A 27,496-nucleotide genomic window follows, 5' to 3' on the forward strand; every position below is an offset into this window, starting at 1 on the left:
GGCGCACAGAGCCAGCTGACTCGGGAAAGTTCGTGGACGACCGTCATCGAACCGGAGGAATGGAGGATAGCAGCACCGGCGCACGACCGATGCAGTCGGCTGCCACCGGGGAGCCAGCTGACTGGCCGGCTCTCGTGTGTTTCCGTCGTTCGTCGACTGCCATCGGATCTTTGTCCGCCGCTGTGCACGAGGGTACCGGCGAGCGACCAGCCGCTGTCAGTTGGCGCTGTGACACCGGAGAGAAGTAACGGTGCCGTTCCGAGGAACGATCCAGGCACCGTCGAGAGAGATAGGAACAGGAACAGGAGGGAGAGGAAGCGCGGAGGAGGAGACGGAGAGACGGACAGGGAAAGAGAGAAAGAGAAGAGAGACGGAGAAAGTGGAAAGAGAGCGGAGGAGAGGCCACGGATCTGTACAACGATCGGAAAATTTACAATCGGCGGACGAAGCGTCACGCGGAGACACCGACGTGTCTGGGCTCGAGCATAGGTACTACTCTCCTCTCGATCGCCAAACGACATCCTCTCTCCGTCGCTCATCTCGACGTGTAACATCTCATCGCGGCATCGAGGGAATTTAGCCGGTACCATCTCGATATATTAGGTTAGGTGCAGGGAGGCTCAGGTATCTATCGAGGCGGAGCTCGACGCCCATCGCCGCCACCGGTGCCGAACGTGCTGGACGAAATCGTGGAAAGGAGAGAACGCGCAGAGAACGAGAGGAAGGGAAAGAGAGCGGCTGTCGATAGTAAAATAATAAAGACTGTGATATAAACCGTCGTGGCAGAAGAAAAAAGCGCGTCGTTGTTTAAACATTTGACATCATCGTATATGCGTACCGATACATTCGCCCGTCCAGATCGACGTGACGTCCCGAAGGGTCGAAGAAAAGGAATCCATCGGCGAGAAGAATTCAGCGAGTATTTCGTGCGAGAAACCGGAAGGCGGCCCACGACGGAAGACGAGACACGTTCGCCGGTCTAGGAAGCAAAAGACAAAATCAAGACGATTGTTCACTCGAGACTCTGTTCGGTAAGTTTGCAAAAAATCAGATGTTCTTCCCTCGTGCGCAGCGTATTTGGCTTGCGTGTCGTCGCGTTATCTCGCGTTGATAAATTCGGTGAAAATCGTGTGCGGGCCGCCTCCTCGTCTCTTCGAGCTCGGTCTGACGCGAAGAGAGACAGAGAGAAAGAGGCGATCGATGACCGGCGGTTGCACTTCGTGAAAATGATGTTGCACCTAACCGGCGGAATGGCCTTTGCCACCGAGACATTGGTTATCTAAGTCGACCTTTTTCCCACCGCCGTGACGAGCAATCGTGCAATTATAAAATCGTATGTTGGCGACGGATGTGAAAAATTATAATATTGCGTTTGACGGACGAACGTACTCGGCAATCTGTTGAGAAATTGCAGAATCATAGCAAGATAAACATAGATTGCAAATTGATGGAAAATCCGAAATATTAATAAAAGTTTAAAAAGATACATTCGTAAAAAAGGCTATGAAAAGTATTTTTAAAAATTGTGTGTAGTTAGAGGTGTTTTATAATTTTCGAGTTCAAACGAGAGAATTTATATACAACAGTGCGTTAACAATACAGCAAAATTTATTTGCATATTATAAAGAAAAGCGTGAAAAATTTGAAAGCGTGAAAATCGCTCGCGGCACTTGCGTGGCATTTTGCATTCGCAGTCTGCAATTTGCATCGAAATTGCAATCGAAATTGGCTTCGCGAAGTTGACTTTCATCCGATCGGCTTATTAAGCAATCATACTCGATACCTTTTTTTTCTACGACATATATCTTGTATAATCTATCATTAATTACGTAGGCGAACGTCCGTCCGATCCCTTCCGCACGTCTGATCGTATGTCATACTATGCGATTACAGATCACTCGTCTAGTGAATTATCAAGATTGAAGGATTTATTTTTTCTTACTTATAACCGCCGCTCTTAATGTCGCCTTCAATGTCACCGTCGGTTTCCAAGTCCGATTTGCAATATGACTTACGCGTTTAACGTCGACATCGTGAAATAAAAGTCAGATAGCTGCATTTAGCGCTAGACGAACGGTGAGAATACGGAACTTGGTCTCGGCGGAGTTCTTCCGTGTCTAGCATTTCCGTGAGAGAGACATCTAACGTGGCATATAAATTCCGTGCTGCGCGCAGCGTCGCGTGATGGATCATCGTGGCGACGTTCCTCATCCTAAATTTTAATAGTCTCAAACGCGATGCCTTATTTAACCCATTTAGAGGGAATTAGTCGTCGTAGCCGACTGCACGACCCCGTCGTCAATCGACGATATTAGTTAAAACGTCGCTATCGTTGAGCAGTGGATAAAGTTGCGATATAGGTCGGCGATTCGAAGTGAAGAGCCACTTCTTGCTCCTCGAGCATAAACGTCCCTGGTGCATTTTTTAGCGCGATTTGTGTGTAATTCTCTTATCGCGCACGCAACTTTATAACTATCGGCTTATCGCGAGTTCTACTTTATTCATAACGTGATACGAACTCCTCTCTTTAAATTGTATTACACATAATTTCTGGATGAGGTAAAAATTGGATTGCGCAACGGAAAATTAACGCGGCTGAGATTCGCCGCCCTTACGGTCGCGAGCACTGCCTGCCTGCCCACCGGCGGTAGTGTGGTAATTCTGCTTGCACCCTTGGATTAAGGGATTTAAGGGACCGTTCTATTATACGCACGCGAGGAGGCGCGGTCGCGAGGCACACATTTGCCGCGAGACCAGTTTCTCTCCGTGCACCACCTCGGAAGTCGAGAAGAGGGCAGTCGATGAGGGACGTTCGATAGCGGTTCGGGGCGGACGTGCATAACGAGCTGAACGCACGTGCGTCCGCATCTTCCTCGTCACGTTTCGCGATCACGCGAGCGATTACTACGCTCGACTTAACGCTGCGTATATACTTCGTTGCACAAAGTAGACGACACGGGAATTCTCGTTCCTCGAACTTATATTTAACATTCGGTTTTCCTGGCTACTGTTCGGCTCTGTTGCACCCGCACTTGTGTCCTTATTTCGAGCAAGTCAAACAATCAAATGAGATTTTTCTAACTTTACACAAGCTGAAATATCATAAAATTGCAAGAGTTATTTTGCTCGGTTATATAAATTTATTTATAGACTTGAATACCATCAAGTCGGCCGATGAATATTGTACATCTACAAATTTTTTTATTACTTAAAGATAAATAAAAAGCAGAGATTTTTTTATAGAATAATAAATTGAAAATAAAAAATACAATAAAATAATTAATACGAATGTAAATGAACAATATTTCACTTATAGAGTTTTACTTTATAGAGTTTCTTAAAATTTGGCATTTTTTTACATTTCTACGATATTCGCTTTAGAAAGAACGTCTAATGGAATACACGAACAAAAAAAAAACACGAAGAGAAGGTCAAGCGATTGTCCGTATGTGTGTGGGCGCATGGAAAGAGAGAAATGAGGAACATTGCGATAATTCGACGCGAACGGGCCGTTCGAACCGGCCCCGATGGAATTGAATCCAAATTAAATCGAATTTATTTGCGGATCACCATATTCGTGCCTGCTATTCTCGCTACAACGCGAATCTCTTTCGCCATTTTCGCTACCCTTCGGAACTTTTTCCATTTTATATCCTTTTTTTTATATTTTAGTATTTCTCGTCGAAATGTTTGTAACAATCTCGTAACACTTTTCACGTCAATCTATAAAATTATACGGGAATGTAATTTAAAATTCTTTTACAACTATCGTTATATTTCGACACTCGGGGAAAAATGGCACGAATCGATTTTCGAAATTGTACTACAAGGGTCGAATTGGATAACGTGTTATTTAATAATTAGAGATTAAAGAGAAAACGCGCGAATGTTTGTCCGGGCATTTTTTCCCGCTGACGGCGGGTCTGGGTAAATATTGTCGCGGAAGTCTAGCTCTTTTCGCGTGTATGTATGTATACAGGGCCAGCAGCGGGCCACTCGCGCAATTTTGACCGGCTGCATGTATTTTCACTTGCGGGCAATAGCGCATAGAAACCTGGGAATTGCGTGGTCGTCGCGGCGTTTGGACAGGGCCAGACCTGCACCGTTGCACGGTGGCCTTTATTGGCACGTTGACCGCGGAGGTTAATTGATAGGCGTCCAGCCAACCGGATCTGAAGTTTGGTACGTTGGGGTTCGGCGCTTTTAATTGGAACGCGCGATATATCGGAGAAATTTCCATGTCCGGCGATGCTGCCGCTGATACATCGCGAATTCTCCTACCCGATGAATTTCCTTGTCGATTGAACGTAGTTGTGGAACGTAGCGCGGGAATTTTTAATTCTTAACGAAGACGATATGTCCGGATCAAAATTTTGCCCGAGTGCGCTGCCAGTTCCACTTCGAATACATAGTTTTATTGTACGTGATGTTTCTTGGTGAGAAATTAATACTCGCAGCGAATGACTCACGATCGTGGTTGCGTTTGAAACAAGAGATGAAATTGGCATCAATGTATCGGATTAATATATCCTATTATGAACAATATTGATGTGATCGCAATATTGTGAAAATTTTGATTACGAATATAAGCCAATACTTGATTCACTATTGTGTTAATTAATGGTGTAATTAAAAATTTGTTAATTGTACGGTTTTGCTAAAATGAAGATATGTATAATGTCGGTATTAGAGCTGCCGTGAAAATTATTTCGGAATATTCATTTTTCGATTTAAATTAAATAGATTTGATATTTGAAGTAATGCATTTTTGCTCGTAATTTTTGAACATTTTTTATACTTCTTTTGTTCTAAAAATAATTAGGCGAAATTAATTAATGAGCCATTCGAGCATATGATACGTAATTCCCGAGCTGCCGTGTCGCCATGCTTGGGATCGTCGTTCGCAACTTATTAGCAGTCATTGCTGGCCCGCTTCTACTTAATGCATCGTTTATTGCGTTAGCATCTTCGATGCGTCGTCGTCGTCATTGCCGTTGCTCGACTGGCGTGGGCGAAATTCCAATCCGCGCGTCACGTGTATCGTAAGTTTCTCTCGAAGCCATTGAGAGTTATCAAGACGACCCTTCCGCCGGCTAATGCCTGCTTAAAGAGCTACCGTGCCTAACGATGCGTTACGACGATTGTCGAGAAACGAGCACAAACGCCCACCAAGTTCAACACTTTCACAAACGATAAATCTTTGCTGGCTAATCATCTGTCGCGAAATTTTGTACTTTTAGTTAATGTATTGTCAATTAGCTGCACTGCTCGTGACAGCACTTGGGTTTATATTTATTAATAATTCTGAATTTTTATTTGCTGATAATTTAAAACTAATAATTTATTACTAGTACAGACATTCGATCAGCCGCGCTTCCGATGCTTTCGTTTCCGCAATGTTGCATAATATATTATATTTTATACATATATACGTTTAGACGTTGCAATAATTATACGCTGTAATTATAATAATATTTATGCATTAGATATATATATTACATATAATATATTCTAATTTTTACTTATTAAAATTTTATCTAATAATAATTTTTCTTTTTTTCTAAAGAAATAAATTTCTTGGATAAGAGTTGCTATGTCAATATCTTGATATAATATTAAAGCGTTTCACCGCGCGTTTCCGATCGCCGATTGCGCGATCGCGCACGTCGGTCCGATGATTTATCGTGCCGCGCTATACAACAAGAAAGAAGCGACGGAGTATTATCACGATGTTGCGCCCGCCTTTTTATAACGTGTTGCCGAGGGTCCGCTCTTATCGCATTAAAGGTTTTTCAGATAACGGTTCATCGAACATGCATGACGCGCGCGCTAGTTTTAACTTGTGGAAATTTTCGTTTCCCATTCGCGACGTAACTGCAATAACTTTTAATCTTTGACAAAAAGAACCTGGAGACGCGAATATTTTTGCCGCGCAAAACGCGATCTTTGAAATTTTTGTCTCGGAATGGAAACTGCGGCTCAATCGACGTGTCACAAAATCTCGCAGAAGCGATGTCTCATAAACATCTACATCATTTATTTATAAGATAGAAGCATCTTTTAATAAAAAATATTATTACATAATGATTAAGATTGCATAATGAATTATGAATCAGTTCAATAACTTATTTTCAAATGGAACAACTATTAAAGTCGATGGCGATTATTTTGATGAATAGAAAATTAGAATAGAAATAGTTCGTAGAACTTTGTAATTCGGTTTCCAATTTTATTTAACAAGTGCACTTTTAAACAATTTTTTATATATTTAAAAGTATGATACAAGTTAACGCAAAATTCCTAATATTTATAATAAACTAGATCGTGGACGCGGGAGTTTTATAACTTATTCGTCACGACTTGGCACGGAAGTTCCGTCGCGAACGATTTAGAGTTCTTCGTAAAATCCCGTTTAACATCGTGTCCTCATAGACGCGATCGAATTGTCGCGGAGTGATTTTATGCGTGTGCGACATAGTGGGCCACGAAGTCGAAAGTCGGCCATGGACGTTCGCGTAAGGTCGTTACGTCACATAATCGCGATCTGACGAAAATTGCTGGCGATCGCTTAAACGGCGGCATACCAGGTCTCATATCATGTCGCATCGAATGATGTAAAAGCTGCTTTATTTTCAACATTTGAATATGAGCTCAGATAAAGAGATGTGCGAGTGTCGTTGAATGAAAACACAAGTCTTGAAAACCGATAGGCGTTCTAAGAGACGCTCGGGTTTCGATGACACGCGCGAGAACGATTCGGTGTCAATAATGTTTTTTTTTTCTTTTTTTCTTTTTTTTTCTTTTTTTTTTTTTTTTTTTTTTTTGTCGTGGTGCCCTAAAGCATCGAGAACCGAAAAATCGTCGAAATTACGGCGCTCCCTATCGCTGCCTACGTCAGCAGAAAAAGCAGACCTGAAAATATGGAGCATGGAGCGTGAAATAACAATGAAAGTCGGGGAGCGTGTCACTCTTTTTCCACCCTCTATCTGTAGATTTCCCTGTCATCGCCGGGAAGCCTCTATCGTATCGGGCGCTCTATTCACGGCTCATAGATTCTTAAAGCTTTCTCACGCGGCGTCGGCTCCGCGGCATTTGCATCACAACGCGAGAATCGTTCGTAATATACGGCAGGCGATGCCATAAGCACGGAAGCATCGATTATTCTTTTGGCCGCTCCCGCTGTTATCCGCCGTCGCGATTGCGGCCCCCTTTCTCCGCCGCCTGCCCCCCCCCCTGTATTCCACCTCTTTCCGCCAAAAAGACATACACGGTGTTCGCATTGTGCATTGTGCATTCCCCCGCAGCGTCTCTCGGAGTCGACTGAATCGCGCGGTGCGGCTTGCGTAAAATCGACGAGATAAATTCCGTCTCACCTCCTCGAGACGCGCTGTCGCAATTTCAGGGCGTCTCGGTGTCACACGCATTCTGCACACTGCCATGCCGTCATTTTATTGGAAATTGCGTGTAACATTATGCGCGCGGGGGACGGATCGGCCGCTCCCGTCGCGTTAAATTTAATAACGGATTCTCTCGGTCATTTCGGGCGAATTTTTAACGGAAACCGAGCGACAGTTTTTGGATTACGGATAATTGAAACTAAACGATTTTTCGGAAATTCAATGCGAGGGGAAAATAAAAATGAATAATTGAGTTTTCTGTCCCGGTCGCAGAGTCCGGGATATTTCAAAATAGTTATTTTAAATTAAATAAAATATCAAAATGTACTTTGTCAGGGAAAAATTCAATATTTTCCGATGGCCTCGTCCCTTCGGTTATTCATATGGCTTATCGTCTCGCTTCATAGTTGAATGATACGCGTTGGGGAACGCGGCTATAAGCCACTCGCGAGCCACCGTATTTAATTGGCCGTGTTGAAACCGCCCGTAAGTCAACTAGACAAAAGAAAATGTCAGGTAGGTCAAGAACCGGTTTATCGCTTTAGCGGTATTATATATTATATATGTGCCCACGTTGTACCCGGGTCCTGTCTCCGGATTCGATGCAGGCGGTGCCCTCTCTTTTCCTCTTCCTCCTTTCTTCTTGTCCTCCTTCTTCTTCTTGACGGTGTGCCTTAATTGCAAAACTTTTTCGTCGAATTTCTACGGTTTCTCGGAAGATTAGTAATCACGAGAGCACTCTTCCTCTTCGCGTCTCTTTTTTTTATACCTTTCTCTCTCTTTCTTTCTCCCGAGCTTCTCGTTCCTTCTGTTCTACCGGGAGGCATTTTCTTAGCACGCAAGCGAGCACCGACGTGATTTGCGCTCGCGATCGTTATACGGTTTCGTTCCGAGGGAAAAGGAGGAGAAGAGAGACGCGAGAAGAGGAGAGAGGAAGAGAGAGAGAGAGAAAAAAAGAGGCAAAGGCCAGAAGCTGCCTATGGGCGAACGCGCATCATCCCGGAACGAAAAGGACGAAATAAAATGCGAGAGAAGCGCGGGCGCAGAGGCGGATGATGATCGATCGCCTCTCCCAAAGCCTTGAATTCGATTTTAGCTTCCGGCGACGAGAGGAATACACACTATACATCGCCTCATTTCTGCATTTCTTTTTTCTTGCTTTTTTTCTTTGGAAAAGTCGACGCCGGGTTTTCCGATTGCGCGCGAGATACTGTCGTATTGGTTTCTGGCGATTTTCCAGATGCGCGCGTCCGATCGCGGTTGAAGGGTGTCATCGGGAAAGGACGCCCGGCGGAGCTTTTCGACCCGGCGAATTATCTCGGTGGTTCGGGTTTTCGATGTTGCGCTCAGAACGACACGATGGTCTCTCTTTCGATGGAATCTCGCACGAGTAATACGCCTCGGGCGATTTTCTCTTCTTCGACGGAGCATTTTATTCGTTGGTAAAGTCTCAAATTCACCACGAGAGGTAGATAGTCGAGGTTTAAGATCGCTCAAGAAATTCGCGGGTGAATCCTATCTTAAAGTAAAATCGCATCGCTACCGCGCGAGCAACGTTTTAAGTAACGTTATATTCTCGCGGAACGCGTCCGCGCAGCGTCATGTCGAACGCTCGAAATTTTCCGCGGGTTCTCGAGAGCTTAGATATCAAGTCGCGTGTATCGTTTAAACGTGTTTCACTTGGAGCTCGTTTGAACTCCCAAATATATAGTAATCGGTAGCGCGCTTGTGACAGTAGCGCGCGGTTATGCTCGCCCGTACATACATAATCCTATCGATACCTGCGATATCGGTGCGCGAGAGAGCGCTCGCACGACGACTATAAATAGCACGGCCGTGCGCGAAGAAGCTTTTCAGGGTAAAACCGACTTATGGATCGGAGAAACTTTATTAAAACGGGCCTTCCCGCCATTAATCACCCAACAACGGAAATGCGTCGGCCCGATAAATAAATGGAAGCTCCTAAGTCGTAAGGTATATCGGACCACGGGGGTGGCTGGTCGACCTAGAAAAAGGCGGAGAGAAAGAGAGAGAGAGAGAGAGAGAGGGAAAGATAGGGAGAGGCTTTATAAGCCTCGATCGAACTCATTGCTTTTCATCCCTCCCACCTGTCGTCCTTCTTTCCTTTCCTCCTGAAAAGAGGACAAAGTTTGCATTGCGATGAAAAGAGAAGAGATGAGATAAAGAGGTAAAGAAGCGAGCGAGAGAGAGAGAGAAAGAAAGAGAAAGAAAGAGGTCCACGCCGGTCGGCCGATGCCCGTCGCTCTTCTCCCTCGCGATTTGGCATGCTCGACGCATGGGAGCCAAGGCTCTATTTCTAGCACGGTCAGCGTGCCAGCGGACATAGAAGCGCAATGGACTCGCCTATAAATTGCATTCGCGTGATCGGGACCGATAGCAATCCCTCTCGCAATCCCTCTCGCGATACGCGTTCGTAGAAGGGATTTTCACGCTGGAGCATGTGAGCGGGGTTAAGTGCTGCTTTTTTAAGCAGGTGGTGTTATAATATCTAACATCTAAATGACCCTGAATCGTACCGACCTGTTCTCCCCGTTTCGATTAAATATTAGAAGTCGACGAATTCAGGTGGTTAATGGCACTTGGCCACTCGCAATTCACGTTGCATCACAATTCGAGGAAAAGATCGTTGGATCCTACCGTGGTCCAAAAGTCAGATGTAGTCACGTCCATTTATCTAATTGCGATCGTCTTTTTCAATTACATTACTTTTGCGAAGAAAAGGAAATCGTTTTTCCTTATCTTCATGACGTGCGAATTTTTCCGGTCGACCTTCCGCTTCTCAATGAAACCTTCTCGATTCACGCGAAATGTGTATCGGATACCGTCGCGAAAGCGTTTAGTAGCACACCGCGTATAAATTTTCTTATAAAATGTTTTTTTTTCTTGTTTTATTCCATATTATTGTTTGTTTTAAGTTTTAAATCTTTGTATTTTTTTTTCTCAAAAGATTCGATTATTTTACATTGTTTAGTATCATTCTGGTTCGTAACATCAGTGGCTGGTCTTTAAATCTTTATACTTGTATTCTCGGACCGGCTCACAATTGCGTTTTCTAGCTCAGTCGTTTCTTTTTTCGGTCGATCGTAAAGTTCTCCCGGGTGCGCGAGCTCTGGGGGCCAGACCCGGCCGGTCGCTATCGCGGTTACAGACCGCCGTCGATTTAATTCAGCAAAAAACGTATGCACTCGACGAACAACGCGCGCAGGCGAGGCAGAGACGACGGGTGGATTTTTACGAACCAGTCGCAGCTGGTGGGGATTTTTAAGAGCGCGGCTGAAATAGCGTTTTTAAAACAGAGTTGGCGACATGTACCGGGAGAAAGAAACCTCAATGCTTGTTTCATTTCTTTCTTCTACGTGTAAAACCCTCGGTGTTTCTTTAGAGCTATTGGCAGAAAACGCTTAATTCGTTCTCTGGCTTCTTCGTCACTTTCTCTCGAACGAGCGAGCGGCAATCGTCCATGATAAACGAGGCGATTGTGTCGATTTAAGAAGGCATGGGCGAAATAAGTGTCGAGTTAGAAACGACTCTTCTTCTGCGTTCTTCTATGATGAGTAACAATGTAATCCGAAACACAAGCGTAAAGAATTTCATTTTATTTTGTGATAGAAATAGGTTTTATATGAAATATCGTTTGTGCAATATTTAATAGAGTTTCGATGTTACAATTCATATTTACTAGAGAGAATTCATATTTAAATATAAATAAATATTCGATTTTCAGATATTAGATATAATTAATTAAATCATTTCAATAGTGATTGATTTCTCAATTAGCGCTTCGATATTTGCGACAAATAAAAATGATATTTAAATTAATCGAATATTTCCACCGTATGAAATATAGCGTAAATTTATGATCGGCATCATTTCCAGATCAAATGGAATGCAATATCGTTTGCGTCAGCTGCTCTCCGTGTTGATAAATATTATCACGAAGATACTCGCAGTCGAATACGCAGTAATACTCGCGTATCACGAGGATGGAATTTATCTTGCTTTGGACTTCTCACAATTTCTCGCTATCGATTCTTTTCTTCTACTTAGGCTTTTCGTTTCTGGCTCATCGAGAGCATTAAGGCGAAGTTTTCTGAAAGCTTTCGACGTAATCCTTTGTCTCTGACACGCAAATAAACAGATAAACTTAACAAAATGATAAAATTAAATATAATATTACGATATAATATTTAATACACACTTTGAATACAAATTCTTGATGATTATAAAAATCAGAAATTCCATATTTTATAAGAATGCGAACGATCGAGAAACTAAATTATTGCGCAACGTTTAAATAGCAAAATTAAATTTAAGAGTGATTGACATGCGCTTCTCGATTCATCCTTTTACATTTAATTATTACGAAAATCTGATTTTATTTCTTGAATGAATCTATTATCAGATGTACAGTTCTAAATAGGTCGAGATAATGATAAAACTGTCGTCGAAATTGCTGTGACGAACTCACTCGCGACGGCTTCACGATAATGTTCGCGCATCTGCAACACACGATCGTTACTACTTCTTCTTATATTACTAACACTCCGGAGTCTGCTTATCTGTCGGTACGTAATTTAAATGAGTCATTTACGATTAGCACTGAGAGCGAGATTCCTGTGATTTTTATCGAGATAGCGGTATACTTTTTCAGCTTGTTACTTTAATTACGTTGAAATTACTTCTTTAATTAATTTGGTTTATTGATTCAATTACATTCAGTATTGAGCAGAAAAGCGTCCTGGGCAATCAAGCTTCGGCCATTCTTCTTCAATACCTCAACACACGCGTTATCTTTTATTAACTGTTCATAACGAGGGAATGTTTGCAATACCGTGGATCTAACACGATAAATGCTAAAGTTGCATGTTGCATGCGGAACAAACTATACTTTGCCGTGTACAATTTGTTTCCTAGATTTTTTTGCATTATCGTTCGCGGCCGCGTAACTTCACGCGTGACTAGCGTTTACCGTATTCGAGATACCGTAACGAGAGATCTTTGTTATCACTGCGAAGGCCGTTCGCGTTTCGTATCGCGCGTCTCGCGTATCGCGGAGGAAACACCGCCGTGTGCACTCGATGCGAGTTCCTGCGTGCTTCTGACGCTCTTCGGCTTGACTCGAGTATCTCCGCATCGTGACCGAGTGCATGCAGCTTGTGGGGAGTGCAACGATTGAAAGTGCATGCGCGGTGCATCCAATTCTCTTCTCTCTCTCTCTTTCTCTCTCTCTCTCTTTCTCTCTCTCTCTCTCTCTCTCTCTCTCTCTCTCTCGCCTCTATCCTTCTCTCTTCTTCTTTGTCTCTCTTTCTCTTTCGCTGTCTTGCTCAGTTCGGATCGACTTCGGTCTCGCGCGAGTAGAAGGACATCGAGCACGTCGACTGCAATTATTGTGGCAATTCGTCTCGAACGTGCGGGGGTCGACTTTTTCCGAGGGATGGATGGGACACCGTCGCATGGCCGTACCGTTGCGAATTTTCATGAAGAAAGTAACGCGTGCGGGATGCAGGGGCAGCATCGCATTACTCATGAAGGGAGAATCAGTGGTTAGGTCGTGTGTTGAGTCGACACACAAAAGCCTTGACGGTTTTTATACGGCTACTCTTAGGTTCGAGGGTTCGTAGGAATTAATGCTGGAAGGATACGAGGGTCAATGACCGGAGGGGAGTAGAAATAAAGCTCCTAGAATCCGAGGCGGAATAGAAGAATTATATATCCGAGTATATGAGAAATGAAATATTCATGATAGTGAAAAAACTCTCAATGATGTTTTGTTTTTAAAAGAGTTCATAATTAATTAATATTTTTTATGATCAAAAAAGTTTATCAAGGTTATCGACATTTTTTGTGGTCAGAAAATTTATTAAGGTTCAAGAAGTCGCATGACGTAAGAGAAAATAATTGTAATACATTCAGGAGTGACGAAGAAATCCGCTTGAATACGATAATTGTGAATAATTCATTGCTATTCAGGGATAACTGCGAACATAAAATAATGATTTTCTCATTATCCGCAGATGGATCTAACTTGTTAAGCGTATAACGGCAGACGAAACGATTAAACTTCGATACGATACGAGAAAATCACTCGATCGATTACTCGCCCACGCTATTTTTAGCGGCGCCATACTTTATCGGCTGTCTTCTTTTTTTTTCGCGATACACATCGATTGTGTGGATGTCGTTCCTTTTTGCGTTCGCTTAATTGACTCGCTTTCCGCCGATTCTTGCGAGCGAATGCAATACGGAGCGCGATCTGCTTACGCGGCACGTTTTGTGTTGTACAAATAGCGTCGCGCTCTTCGATCCTCTTGCGCGAAGGCACCTTATTATGCTCACGTCACTAGTTCGTTATCGTCGGTTACGCACTGCACATGTATACGCGCCCCTGTTGCCAAGCGCGGATGCAGCGGATCGAGAGACGAGTGCAAAAGATGTCGCAAACTTGTTCAAAAATATTGTAGAGATTTGCGAACTCTTGGTACAAGATTGACATTTTTCACCGACGATAATATACAATTTTTAACAAAATATAATTTTTTTCTACGAGAGTAACAGTATATAAAATTTTCATAAAAGAAGCGCAATACAATGTTCTGTTATCATTCGACAATGCATCCGCTCGATGTCTCATTCTTTTATATCACCCAGCGATTCTATGAATTCATGGCATGGATACCGTCTCTTCGTCGGTTTATAGCGCACACTCGCATAAAAGTATCATGTTCCTCGGGCGACTCGCGATAACGGTACCACGGCGGCGGCGGGCGCGGACCGTCTCGCCGTCGTCACAGTTAATAACCGCGGGTATCGGTACCGTCTTATCCCGCGCGGATAGTCCGAGGCCGTATATGACGATCGTGACAACGACGAGGCTCTCTCGTGAGCAACGCCACGGGCTGTCTCTCTATCTTTCCTTTCCTCTCGCGATCGCGCACCAGCTGGGCGCCATAAACTTCTTTATTCCGTGCCTCGTTCGGCTTCTATCTCGAACTTCTCGCATCTCATTCACCGCCACCTTTCTCTTTTTTTTTTCTCTCCCGCGGTCTCTCCTTCCTCTCCTTCTTTCGCCTTCCTCTCTTCCTACTTCGTTTTCCGCCGCAGGGCGTGAAATACGAAGTCGCGTGTGACAGAAACGAGGTCGTAGCTCCTCAAGTTACGGGGACGAGCCCGGCTTTTCTTACGTACGTGCCCGCCACGTATGCGTCCCGCTCCACCTCTTCCGCGAAGGTAGACATATTCGCCTCCCCTTTTATCGCACCACCATCACCGCCGCCGCCGCCGTCGCGGCGTGTAGCGTCTACTCATCGCGACCGCTGAAATCGTTCGACCATTTTTCTTTGCGACCGGCGCTGGAATGCTCTCGCGAGGTTCGTTCGCGTCACGATAGGTCGGCTGAATTATACCTGGACGATAAATTTTCCGGAAATTTATCACCGCGTATACCGGTACCCTTCCAGAGAAACGGCTTCTCTCCTCTGCTCACGTGTGCGCTGCGAGAGTTCTCTCACATCTTCTGGATAACTCGCTCTTAACGCGCGAGTCCCGTTTTTCCGTTTCAGCATTTTCCAACCGGAGAATCGATATTCTCTACTAAAGTCTTAAACTGTTTGTTAGAAATTGTGCGAAATTCGTAGATTTTCTTAACAACAACGCAACATTTTGAAATCTATTTAAATAATATATTGCTTTAATTAATACATTTTACAGTCAAGTTGACAATTTTATAAGTAGATATAATTTGTTTAATATTACGTGAAAAATATACTTGATTTGATATTATTGTATAAATTAATTCACTGTTCTGTTACACATAATTTTGACATGTTAAAATATTGAAACTTGATGCTTATTAAAATATTGAAGAGAATTTAATTATTTATATTTAAAAAGAATCAATTAAAAAAATTAAATCTTTCGTGGATGAAAACATCATACAATCTAGTGGTAAATTTAATAGTGATAAATCGAATACGTTTGCTCGCAAAATTACTCCCTTTTTTTGTGATTTGCCATACACATTTAAGCGTTATTCAATTATTGTTCCCTCTCAATGAATATTGTTTTTACGTCTACACATTTTATTTCATTCTCTCTTCCATTTTCGTAGATTATTTTGTTATGTATCAAAGAGTTTATTTCCTATCAATAAATAAAGAAATGAAATAAAATATTTAATTGACATAACTCTCTTGTACGGACAATCGGAGATAATTCCGTGATTGAATAAAGCGAATAGAAACGATCGCAGTTCTTTTTATGGTCCTGGAGGGATGTAGAAACATAGTGCCGGAGCTTCGCGTCCTTTTTCTCGTATTCCAGTAATCATCAGACCTGTTTCGCCCGGGTCTTTAGTCGGACATAGTGCGTCGTTACTTCGGGGTAGTTTATTATCCGCCCCTTGTCTTCCCTTTTTTCTCTGCGCTTTCTCGTTCTACTTTTTTTCTCTCTTCTCCCTTTCCTTTCTTGGTGTTTTTTTTTCAAGTTCCGATTAATCACTATGGCTTCTACCATCGATTCTACGAAACGACTGATCACTAATGATTACTATTCTTCTTTGCACCACGTAATCTGCATTGTCATTATTGGGAGCGAGCGTCGTCGATTAATCGAATCGATCGCGTTCCAACTGGCAGCGTTATGTTTATCTCTCGAATTCGTTTAACCAGATGTATCGTTTGAAAAGCGAGGAATGTTTCAGCAATTTCCATAATAATATTTTTAAATGACCTTTATCGTGTTTTCGAATATTTCAGTTTATATCCACGAAATTACATTATTCTGCATTTTAATATTCAGGAAGTTTTGGTGTATTAAATGTCAACAGAAATGAAAATATTTTCCTACGTAATGCATTATTAAATATTTATTGATAAATGTAAATGTAAATATGCGTATTAAATTATCGCGAATTATTGAACGGTGTGGAAATTTTCTCGAGAATTGCTGGTTACTGCAAAATGACAGAATTCTGAAAGTTATAAATTGGAGTATCTCCAAACGAGATAAATGCGAGTTAGAATGCGGCCTTCATTTGCTGATGTGATTAAGGGCTAGGACGTTTATTAACGTACTTCGGGGAGCGCCGCGTGATTCACCTCGCCGTCGCTGGAAGTCGCTTGAAGCCGCGCCAAAGTGTATTAACTCGCATAAATCCAAACTTAACTCTCGGATGATCAATGCACTTCTCGTGGGACAAACAGCGATCCGTCGCTACGCCGCTGCATCACCGTTGCTGCACGCGGTGCAATTCAGGATTTCCTCAGAAATTGCACGATCCGGTTCGGCGAATTAATTTTGCGCACTTGGCAGAGTCCGGTTTGGCGAATTTATGCCGTGCATTTTTGTAAAATCGGCGCTGCGGTGTTTTTTAAACCTGTTTCATCGAAAATTTTATTCGTCGAGATCAATAACATGAAATATTTCCGAGCATCTTTTTCTTTGTTTTGCATAAATAAGGAAAAGTCAGCAGAATTTTGGCAAGTTCAAACATCGATACTGCATTCATGCGGATTTGGCAATATTTACGTTTGCTCGCGGAACAAATAAAAACGCGACGATTGATGCAAGATATACTTTTTTCATGTGTGCAGTATTGAAGTATTAAGTTTCTTTATTTAAATTATTAGGCGATTTCATCAGAAACTGTTGGCATTCATTTTTAAACTCGCTTTGAGAATCACTGGTCGTCGCTGTCTAATCTGACCGACTTGTTCGCGAGCCGCGTGCGTCGAGTTTCACTCCCGTCGTTCGGGGATCCCCAAGCGCGAGAAGGCGAGAAGCCGTTTCAGCTACCGGTTTTAACAATCGGGACTCATGACTCGTGTCCAATGTACCCGTCTACTCCCTTAAGCCTGATCTCTCTCCCTCTCTCTCTCTCTCTCTCTCTCTCTCTCTCTCTCTCTCTCTCTCTCTCTCCCTCCCTCTCTCTCTCTCTCTCTCTCTCTCTCTCCCTCTCTCTCTCTCTCCCTCTCTCTCTCTCTCTCTCTCTCTCTCTCTCTTTCCCCTTTCATCTCGACCAAGTACGCTAATCAATTCGCGAGCGCAATGCATCGCGTGTTCTCAGATTTAGTCCCCTCCTCCTTTCGCCCGTTTTACTCTTGAAAGCTCGTGACGTTCTTGTTATCGCCTGTAAGAACGAGGTAAGAAATGGACGCACTACGGAATGTGTTTTTTTTTTAATTCTGCTTAACACCAATTTATAGGTAGCATGATACACGGCGCGATACGAATAGGGCGAATAAAATTAATTGAGGTGAAGGCGCAACTTCTCTCACGTTTAACGAACTTCAAAGTCATTCGTCTCTTTGCTCTCTTTCCGCGGAGAAATTTCTCAAACGCTTGAAGGTGAACTTTTCCGAGAGCTCCGTGAAAGTTTTCCAATTGACCGATTTCGAAAATTCAAAATTTATTAAATAATAATTTACAAATTGAAATTAATTTATTACCAATTTAGCTTATTAGAGCAAAGCGCGTATTTTGTTATAAATTTTTTTATTTTCTTTATTTTCTGGTCAGTTCATTTCTCGCTTTGCATTTTATGCAATTGTGAAATCGGCGCCCTGCTGATGGTCAACGGCGCTCTCGAGGAATATTAATTATTGAACAACATATATCTGCATTTCATAATATGTTTTATTCTCTCTTTTTCTTTTTTCTTTTGGCTTCTTAATTCGGCACGAAATTATAGACGTCGGCACGGTTGAAGGAGGCATGGTAGGCATGTGTGAATTACATCACGTTTCACCATTTTCTTGTGCACCTCTCATGCGCGAAACGTTAAAAGAAAAAAAAAAAAAGAAAAAAAAAGAAAAAGATTAGTCGGCGACGACCTCGATTTCGCGCACGTCGCCGTTTTTAATCGTTGTAACGCCCTTAGGCATGACGTGGGGTAACCGGGACGTTATCGGGGTCTGCGTATTCGATTCAAAGTTCTCACTACTTTTTCTTAGCCCAAAGACATTGAGAAGTTTTTAAATGCAGTAGAAAATCAACTGTATCACAAGATGTTATTTCAGATCAGGTAGTACAATTTGACTAAAATCATAACGAAAGCAAAATTATTTCCAGAATTTATCGCTTGCTTCATTAATGTAAAATTGCGCGTTTAAGTAAGCGTATTCATCTTAATGCAATAAATTATTGATAAGCTTTTAAAAAACTTTTTTAAGAATGATGAAAGAATGGTCAATAATAATTGCCTATACATAATTACTTTAAATTACTAAATATATTTTCTTGGGTCTAATTTTAAACAAAATGTAGTTCTATACATAGGAAAAATTCGTAGACGTCTCGCGAATGACCATCACAGACAACACCCGTTCGATTTCTCCGATTCGAACGCGGAATGTGATCACGGTGTGAAATTTTATTACACGAACGCCGCAGCGTGCACGCGTACAACAAATATTTAATTACTCGCTCTAGCGAAGCGGCAGAATTTTAATTCGGCCGAGGAAAGCCCCGTAAAAAAAAGAAGGAAAAGCCAAAAAAAGGAAGAAGAATCGCTCTCTGCGCCGCATCCGTTTCGGACATTAAAATTCAAGAGCGGGCTCCGTTGTAGGTGCGCGAACGAGCAAGCGCGCGCACGGGCGGCGCAAATTCTATTAGGACGAATCCAATAAAGAGACGCGACTGCCTGCATCCGCGCGTACACGCAGGGTTTCCTTCTCAACTCGGCTCGACGGATTATCGAGAGGTCGAAGAGAGAAGAGATTCGGCCGTGCGCCAGACTTTTTGGCAAGCGCACCGTGTTTCGCAGTCGATGCGCTTTGATTTTGTGCGGAGAAAAAGTGAACTCGTCCTTGTAAAATTATTACGACGATAAATTTTTCGCGAGACGTCTGATTTGAAATTTTAATTAAAAATTTCAAATATGACAAGCGAAAGAAGAATTAATGTTAGCGAAGAGAGTAAATTTCTTCGGATGCAAAAAGTTTCGTAATTAATTTGTTGGAAACTCTAAGAGACATTGAAAGTTGGATTTGCTTTTTATTATTAACATTGGACAATATTGCTGTAATATAATTAGCGTTTGCGACATTGTCGAATAACAGGTCGAGATTTTAACGATCGACAAGACAGTAAGAAGGCAAGGAGGAAAGCGCGGAGACAAGGAACCTTAGGAGGAAGTCATTTTGTGTGGGTTGAAGCCTGGCGTCTTTTCTTCGTCCTTTCTTTCCTTCTTTCTTCCACTGTTCTCGACGGCAGTAGTCGACCGTTGTTGTCTCTCCGGCTCGCCTTTCACGGATGCTTACCGTTATACGCTCTCGCATTATTACCGTAATCATAGCGCAAGTCCAACGCCGGGAGCGTGGCCTACATTTTCTCAATGTATAATCAATGATTCTTATGATTTTCCCTACCGTCGCGGATGATCTCTCCTTTTGCCATTCGCAAGTTTAGCTGTTCCAGCATGCCGTCTTTAAATTAATTGATTTATAATTTGCACGTCTTCGGCAAATGTCAATTTAAAGTATGAAATACCAGCAGAAAAAATTAAAAAGATTAATTTTATTAAATAAATATTTTACTTTGCCATGTCGCATTCAAAATTTATATTTGCATCTCGCTATAGTAAAATGTAGTAAAATATAGATTTCTTATATTTTTGCAAATTTGTTAAACTTGACTTGCTACAGATTTAGAAAATAGTAAAGAAAATTAAAGATAGATTACGGAGAAAGCCTTTCCGCCGACTTTCAATGTGCTCGCTGCACGCAGCGAGTCTCTTCTTGCATCCCTACCTCTAGACACCCTCACAGTCTCTCCTCGCTTGTCTTTCCTCATTGGCTTGCAGCGCGGCGAGTCTCTCCGCCGCCTCTGGAGAAGGAAAAACCTGACTTATCGTACGTTGTCTTCCTCTTCTCTCCAACCACTGATCTCTAACGCCGGTCTAATGCCGCCTTGGAGTCAATCCTTTCACTGCCACGCGAGCGGCAAGTTAACGATGTCATTTCGGGCCAACGACCGCCGATGCGGTTCGAGTCTCTGTTGAACGTGACGCGCTCGAGTGCGGTTCGTTCTTGATGCGAGTATAAGAGGAAATGTGCTTACAATCATAAAAAATGTAAAAAATTCGTACTTTGCTTGCGAAAGAATATAAATCATTAATAAACAGAGACTCAAAGTCGACGCTCGACTGTGCTATATCCTTGAACGAAGGTGAGAAGGTTCGTAATGATGACGATGGAAAGGACGGCGGGATCATATTTATTGGCGATGATTGCGCGGAGACCGTTGGGTCATGTGTATCTCCCTTCTTTTTTTCCCTTCAATTGCGCGCGAAAGCATGCTTCTGGAATTATTTATAAACCAGTTTCTCGTTTCCGAAGTTGTGTATCCGTAGACGGAAATGTCTATAATTCTTCTGGCTCTCCTGCGTCGTCGCGAAAAAAAAACGATGAATGCAGAAACAGGCTTCGAGAGGTTATCGCGAAATCTCTCACTTGCAGCATCTCCATACTTATCATTATACTGTCTGTCGACGTGTTGCCGGGACTTTTTTTTTTATCACGATGAATCATCAATTTCGCGGCAGCGTGGTATCGTTCGTAATAGAAAAGAGCCTGACTTAAGTCTCTTTTTGGACTCCTTTCTTCTCCCCCACATCTTGAGCTCGATTCGTCACGTTATCTCCTTTTTAATTTTTCTCTCGCCACAGATTTCTGTAGTCATTATTGAATTTCATAAAAAGCAATTAGGAGATTGAATAATACTTTTCATATTTTACGAATAGAAAGTTTTCGGATTATTAAAATATAATATTATAATAATTTTACTGTATTTATTATTAATAAAATAATAATAATTACAATAATAATTTTTTTATCATAAAGAATAATGATAATAAAATATAATGAGCAGATATACAACTGAGAAAGTTATAGAGATTTATAGGCATAATTATCATGTGCTAATTATCACGTGAATCGTTAAAACAATATGAATTATAAAAGGAGTCTTTTAGACTATCCTACTTTCTTTTCGCATTTGAGTAGCGGTTATTAGAGCGAAATTTGAGGAATTAACGTACATGTCGCATATACTTGAATCGACTTGAGGCGTACAAATCATAATGTGCTTGCCAATGTTCCTGGCACGATTTCGCCATAGCGGCCGTGAATACATCTTACGTTGCAACAATTATTTTTATGATTCGCTGACGTACAACTATTTGGAATTACTGCACTCAATGTTAACGATAAATAATTTTTTCAAAAGATTTTCTTCATTTAAAAAAATTTTTTTTTCGTTATATATTAAAATCTTCACTAAGAGAGCAATTATTTAATTTAACTGCTCCAATCGTGCAGTTGACGTGCTCAAATTCTGACTTTATTTTATATTATTTTTACGCAACAAAAACCGCACTGACTCCCTTTGTGAATAATCATGTTGAGTTTGTAATTAATTAATATTTGTTATAGGAATAATTTATAAATAACACAATTATTATCAAAGAAATTATATTGATTAGAATTATACTGAAAAAAATGTCTTCAATTTTAATATTACATATATTTACATTAATTTATTACACAATAACGGAAGATCTAAAAAGAGGCTCTAGGTTCTTACTTTTTGCGCCTCGTCCTCAATCCGCCTCCATCTGACATCGCCATTAATTCGTTTGTGTTTTGACGTGTACTTTTATCTTCTGGGCATGTAGAGACACGATCCTCGGGAGATACTGCTCGTGATCGATCACGGACGGCGACGGGCGCGTCTGATATGCATATGACAACGGCAGTTACACGTGTCAGAGTTACGGACGCTCGCTAAAAGGAGCGGAACAAAGCTGCATATGCGTGGGCATAAATCTCGCATGAGCTATTTACTCGGAAAAACTTGTTTATTTTTATATTTTTTATGTCAACAATTTTTATACGTACTTATACAGTACGTTTGTTAAATATTGCACGCTACTCTTAAGTATTATTCAACTCTAATTTTTTCATCCTTCTCTCGTTCGCTTTCATCCGTAATTACGTGGTTAGCCGGATAATAGTTACGTAACCGTTAACGCAGTCCCGCTCTTCCGCGGTGCAACCGAGCTAATCATCAAATATTTGCTGAGCCGTATTGCAGCGGTTCCGACGCTATCTCGCTCTGCTCCTCTTACACACGCTTCTCCTCCCTCTTGTCTTATCCGTTTGTTTGTGTACGCGTGACGAATGCTTGCGCAGCAGCAGCATCATCGTCGTCGTCGCACTATCAAGCACCGACGGCAACCACAGCCAACGAGATTTTCTCGAGGAGGTGAGATATGTCCCTGACCAACCGCACCCTTCCTTTCGACGCGGCGCGAGCGATTGAGAAATGACTTTTCGAAAAATGTGTGAAATACTTGCGAGTTTTTTTAATTTTTGATGAAGACTAAGTAAAGTTTAAATTATTCATGTAATTTGAATGTATAAGTATTCAATGATGTAATCATCTTGCCGTGCTCGATAACGCGATGCTGTTTTCACATTGTTCAAGATACGATTTGTACATAAATTGACAGCATACTTGCATCACATAATGCATTCAAGTGATATCATCAGCAAATAATTTTCTTCATTGAGTGAGACAATTTGTGGACTCATTAATTCAATAATCGTAGACGGCATTTAATTAATATGTAGCCTTTTTCAATTTTTTTTCATTCCGTAAAAGTTTCATATGCATATTTTGTTCAAAAATAGAACCGCGAGGGAACATTCAGTTCTTCTGCAAATATGGCACTTGTTATTAATGAAAAATTCACGCCACAAGAGGAACGTGGCAAGAGATGATTTTTAAAAATCGACAGGTTGGGTTCAAAGTTGGTCGCATATCATACAGGTGTCGATAAGCGGATAAAGGTCAGAGAGTAAAATGACGATAGATACACCTCGCGAGAGAGGAATGCATGCCGCGTTAAATATAAAAGCGCTCCAACACCGACTGTGCGTGAAATTGTTGGATGCCGAGGCGTGTACGCATTTCGTTACTCAACGGCTAATCCACCGTTACTCTCTCGACGTTGATAGTTCTATTTAGTGGTCGAAGTCGCATATGTGCAATGCAATCCGAGGGCGTGCAGCATTAATGAAGCAAAAAATCCAATATTTTTAAAAAGAATTATTAATCGATTATTAATGTTAAGAAAAGAAACGAGATGTAACATAAAAATAGCTTTTCTCAAGGCTCTTACTTTTTAGCAACTCTCTTCATATTAAATGTGCAAATTATGTTAATTTATTATGTTAATACAAAAATTTAAACGCGCGTATTAGTTTTTGATTTGTAAAACGAGGACGGAATGCGCGCGCGCATGCTCTCCGAATGAGCGGCTGGACGCGACCTCGACGAGTTTCGTTTGAGAACACCGAGCGCGCCCAACGTCTATGAATATTTACTGCCGGAAATCACTCGACAAACGCGACTTTCCCGGTCTCCCTTGCTGCAGGCAAATAATGGCGACTCCGCGATAAGAGTTTGTCGTCGCCGCGGTGCGCCGCGCCGTAAAAATCGTCCCGGCGTATAATAAATTGCTTTCGCGATTCCCGGCGACGTCGCGAAAGAAAGTTTCCCGCTGAATCCGACGGGGACTCCCGGGAAGACTTTCGATGGGATGAGTCCACCAGAAAGTATCTCGCGACAGTTTTTGCGCGCGGACCGCTCGCAGATACGCTTGTACTACTTCGCCCGTGATATTCCCGTGGGAATATCTCGCCGCCTGGCCCGCACATTCTTAACTAGCACGTATTCGTCGGTCATACTGGCCAATTATTAATACCGATATCCATTGTAATCGTTGCGAATGGCAGCCAACAATTGCCGATTGTTGCAAAATCGTTCGCCATATGCCGGCACAGTAACCGTGCCGTCGTATCGAATAATCGTTACGTTATCCTCTTGTGTTGGACCGTAAACGCTAAATACGCTTCGAGGGGGGGTGGGGGGGGGGGGGAAGTTAAACTAATTACCGACGTTGAAAAGCCTCGTATAACCCGATAACACAACACAAAAGCGTTGCAACGCGAGGAAGAAGATAATGATCGCTTTTAACTAATTAAGTTCTCTTTTTTTTGTCTCGAGCGCTCTGTTTCGCGCGTTCTATTTTAGAGTTCCGCCAGTCATCGTAAACTGTACATCTTCGGGCGAAATTTTCACCAAGTTTTCGCATCGTTTTTGTTGCAGGACAGCGAATACCTGGTCCCGATCGCGCACTTGTCGGACTACAACGTCTACAGGATACCGAACGCAAAGCGAGTGTTCGGCGCACCCTTCGAGTGGGGCGCCTGCCTGCGGCCGAACAGCAACGCCGAGGCAGAGGATACGAAGTCGGGAGAACCCGGGATCAAGGTCATCGCTTTCGAGAACGAAAAATCGCGCACCTGCTGGCTCACAGCCATGAGACTCGCTAAGGTAAGCGACACAATTTTTCTTCCTGCTTTTCCGCGGCCTCGCCGGATCGCCGCTTTCTATCCGAGAAATACTCAACGTGGTGCAGCGATTCGAGGGCACGTCGCCAGTCCGACTATTGAATACGATCAATCACACGAAATTAATTTTTGAGTAGACGTATCATCTTCTCATTTCGCATGGATTAGAATCGCAACGTTCGAACGTCGATAAATTTACTTGGAAGATGAGGGACGTTTTATTAAAAAGAAATAACGCTTTGGGAGTTATCAGTGAGCGAGTGAGCGAGCGAGCGAGCAAGCGAGCATTAACTTCAGTAAATAACTGCTTCAATTTGTGAGTGGAAAGCGAGCTAATATCAGCCGGAGAAACAGGTACTTAGGATTCGCGGCGAGGATAATAGCGCTTAGTATCGCTACAATGTTCGTTTCCCAGCCGATTCCGCGTCGAGTCTTCTTATTCGACTTTGCCTCTCTTTCCGCTCACGACGTGATCATCCCTCTCCGGACGGGCCGTGGGTATCATTAGCTCCGCGATGGAGCCCGGGTATAATGAGCCTTATTTTCTTTCCCGTTCCCTCCCCTCTCCCGCCCCCTCCTTTTCTCCACCCGTCTCCTACTCGGATGTCGAAAGTTCTCCGTGAAGTTCAAAGAAGTTGCGTGACTCGCGCGCGGTTCGTGTTTAGCGGGCCGGTGAGCGGAGGAACACTTTACTTCGTCGACGTGCGTACATACTTACACCACGCAGCCTTGTCACGTTTCGCTTGGCGATTTCTTTTTTTTTTTAATGCAGTCATGGTACTGACACCGTACGTTTTTTTCCTTTGTCGGTTTTTTTCTGTTTTTTTTTCTGCGTGGATCGAGCTCGCGAGACATCCTTTTCCGTCCTCGTCGATAATATCGGTTTATTCTCGAGCGCAGACGGCTTTTGTCTTCCTTTTCTCTCTCTCTCTCTCTCTCTCTCTCTCTCTCTCTTTCTCTCATTCTAACCGAGCAAAGTGCTCGTCGATGGAGGAGAGTAACTCATGGCTGGTAACGGTTTTCGCTAACAACGCGCGATCGGCAGCCATGCCGGAGAGAAAGAGAGAGGAGCGCCGGAGTGCGGCCGCCTACTCTCTATTACGTTACTCTTTAGAAGTCTATTCTTCCTCGTGCTTGGAGTGCCTGCTCAGACCGCCTCTTCAGACCGGCTGGTCTCCGCGAAGCAGAGTTCGGATCGACAGAGCATCGCTCTGTCATTCGCAAAAATGGTAATCATGCTTGCCAAGCGAATTGAAAATTAAAAAAAGCGACATTTCTTAATGTGACACGTGTCTCCCGGCAGCTTCAAGTATATTCTAAAATAAAAATTAATTTTCAATTTAATATTTATCTGTTAAAAAAGTAGCAAAGTTCTGATAACGTTTTACATATTTGCACATTGCATAAGATTTTTATTATAATTGATTTTTAATTCTTAAATTTTGGCAATCTCGGTAATTCAATTTACACATTTTTGCGCCATCGTTATTATCAAAAGTTATCTTCGCTTTGAGCAACATTCGCGTCGGGCCAGACAGCGAGCTAATCTGCAACGGGACGTAATTTGGAGACTGTTACGATGCAGAATTGTAATCCAGCTTTCCTCGGTGCATTCTCGAGGGTTTCCCGAGCTATCTATACTGCCGTGGCCGGCGGCGAGCAGGCACGGTTTTGCTTAGTGTTTATCGGTCTCGTTGGCCGTCTATGCCTGTCTGCATCTCCTGTCAGCCTGTCTGCCTTTCCGCTCTGGATCTATACTGTGTATACTCTTCTCTCCAGTTCTCGGCTTCTCTCCTTCCATCATCCGCCGCGTTACTCTCGGCTCCGCTTTTTGTTCGAGGGGAAAAGGACGAGATGCGCGCCGTCTTGGCCGGTAACGGTGCTAGGTAGTACTTACGCGTGTCTCAGTGCGAGGCCCTTTGTAACTCTTTCATCCGAGAAAAAGCTAGGAGTCTGATGAGATGCGGCGAACGAGAAAGAGAGTTGGAAAGGCGGAAGGGAAGGAGAGAGAGAGAGAGAGCAAATGAGCGGGTAGGCGTGGAGGAACCTGCAGGACTCGCTTTGATCGAGAAGACATTGACACTCCCGCCCGTCCCCTTTGTGCTCCCTTTGTTTCTACGCCGTTCACCCTTACTCCCACTCCTACCCTCTGTCGTATTTCAATCTTCGCGGACTTCGATTCACCTCACTGGAAATCTATGAAGTCTAAGTATAGCAGAGTCGTCTTCGTTGAATCACGAAGGGTGAATTCCCGAACAAAGGCGGCACGACTGCTTTTCAATGTTCTTATTCGTAAAAATTTCACCTGAAAAATGTACGTAGAATTCGTTATCTCTGTAATTAAATCGACTGCTCAAATGGATAAGCGAAATAGAAAAGGGAATTGATAGATCTATTAATATGTCAGAGTAACAGCGGTTTAACATATTTCTCTTGTGCAGTCGGATTAGTTCGAGATTAAGTTTCTTGCGTAAGACAAAGGTATCGTGATTGCGAGGGTTGTATCGTTCGCATTAGCAAGTGGCAATAAAATATTGTCATTTGACGTTAAGTGCCGGGTTCACGCGGCTCATAAAGCGATAACGGTAACGAGAAAGTGAATAGATCGCGGGAGGATTGTAGATTCAGATATCAGACCGCTTTCTACTCGATTATACGTATCGC

The 27,496-nt window shown here is 42.7% G+C and overlaps 1 protein-coding gene across 4 annotated transcripts in view; it reads left to right on the forward strand.

Annotated features, from left to right (window-relative positions):
* The window catches only part of LOC105678744 (growth factor receptor-bound protein 14-like), a 242,162-nt gene that overhangs the window by 177,306 nt on the left and 37,360 nt on the right, over positions 1 to 27,496 (forward strand). For all 4 annotated transcript variants that reach the window (XM_012378309.2, XM_012378310.2, XM_012378312.2 and 1 more), the window contains one exon: positions 24,588 to 24,815. In XM_012378309.2, the coding sequence (XP_012233732.1) occupies positions 24,588 to 24,815 (228 nt within the window). The remainder of the gene's footprint in view (positions 1 to 24,587; positions 24,816 to 27,496) is intronic.

The sequence above is a fragment of the Linepithema humile genome, chromosome 6 (assembly GCF_040581485.1).
Source record: "Linepithema humile isolate Giens D197 chromosome 6, Lhum_UNIL_v1.0, whole genome shotgun sequence".
NCBI lineage: Eukaryota > Metazoa > Arthropoda > Insecta > Hymenoptera > Formicidae > Linepithema > Linepithema humile.